Here is a 530-nt window from a genome sequence, read left to right as displayed (position 1 = left end):
ACCCTTTAGCACTATAGAGAAGATATATCTGCATTATGTAAAAATTAGTATGAGTGATATGTCTTTCTAGTCTAGTATTGTATGTGTGTCAATAAGGATGGTATTAATAAGAGAGAGTAACATGACTATCATATTCGAGTCTAATATTAGTTTCGTTGGGGGTGAAGAATTTAATCAATATATCTTGGGTTGTAAGTATTAGGAAAAGTTAGGAACCACTGCTAATGATATACAATAGTGATATATACTGGTTATGGAATTTATATTATGAAGATACTACATATGTTAGTCTGGTAATGAGTTTTCCTAAAGTTATGCATTTATTTTCAGGTCTGTTGCCTTATAACTTTCTTTGTGTTCAAGCTGGTGAAATGCTCTCTGATATTAAGTCAATGGATGACATCTTTACTCCCAAAAGGCTTTTAGCACTCATTACTATAGCACTGATTATGTTCACTCTTTCACATTTTGCTCGGAAAAGGAAAGCCAAACACACCGATTGAGTTCTTTGTATAATTTTTAATTGGCTG

The 530-nt window shown here is 32.3% G+C and overlaps 1 protein-coding gene across 3 annotated transcripts in view; it reads left to right on the top strand.

Annotated features, from left to right (window-relative positions):
- Positions 1–530, top strand: part of LOC119593601 (transmembrane protein 41A-like) — a 6,496-nt gene extending 5,966 nt beyond the window's left edge. For all 3 annotated transcript variants that reach the window (XM_037942555.1, XM_037942554.1, XM_037942556.1), the window contains exon 6: positions 331–530. In XM_037942555.1, coding sequence (XP_037798483.1) covers positions 331–503 — 173 coding nt within the window. In that variant the 3' untranslated portion in view covers positions 504–530. The remainder of the gene's footprint in view (positions 1–330) is intronic.

The sequence above is a fragment of the Penaeus monodon genome, chromosome 32, assembly GCF_015228065.2.
Source record: "Penaeus monodon isolate SGIC_2016 chromosome 32, NSTDA_Pmon_1, whole genome shotgun sequence".
Classification (NCBI taxonomy): Eukaryota; Metazoa; Arthropoda; class Malacostraca; order Decapoda; family Penaeidae; genus Penaeus; species Penaeus monodon.
Note: the sequence above shows the minus strand (reverse complement) of the source record. Positions and strands in the feature narration are given on the sequence as shown.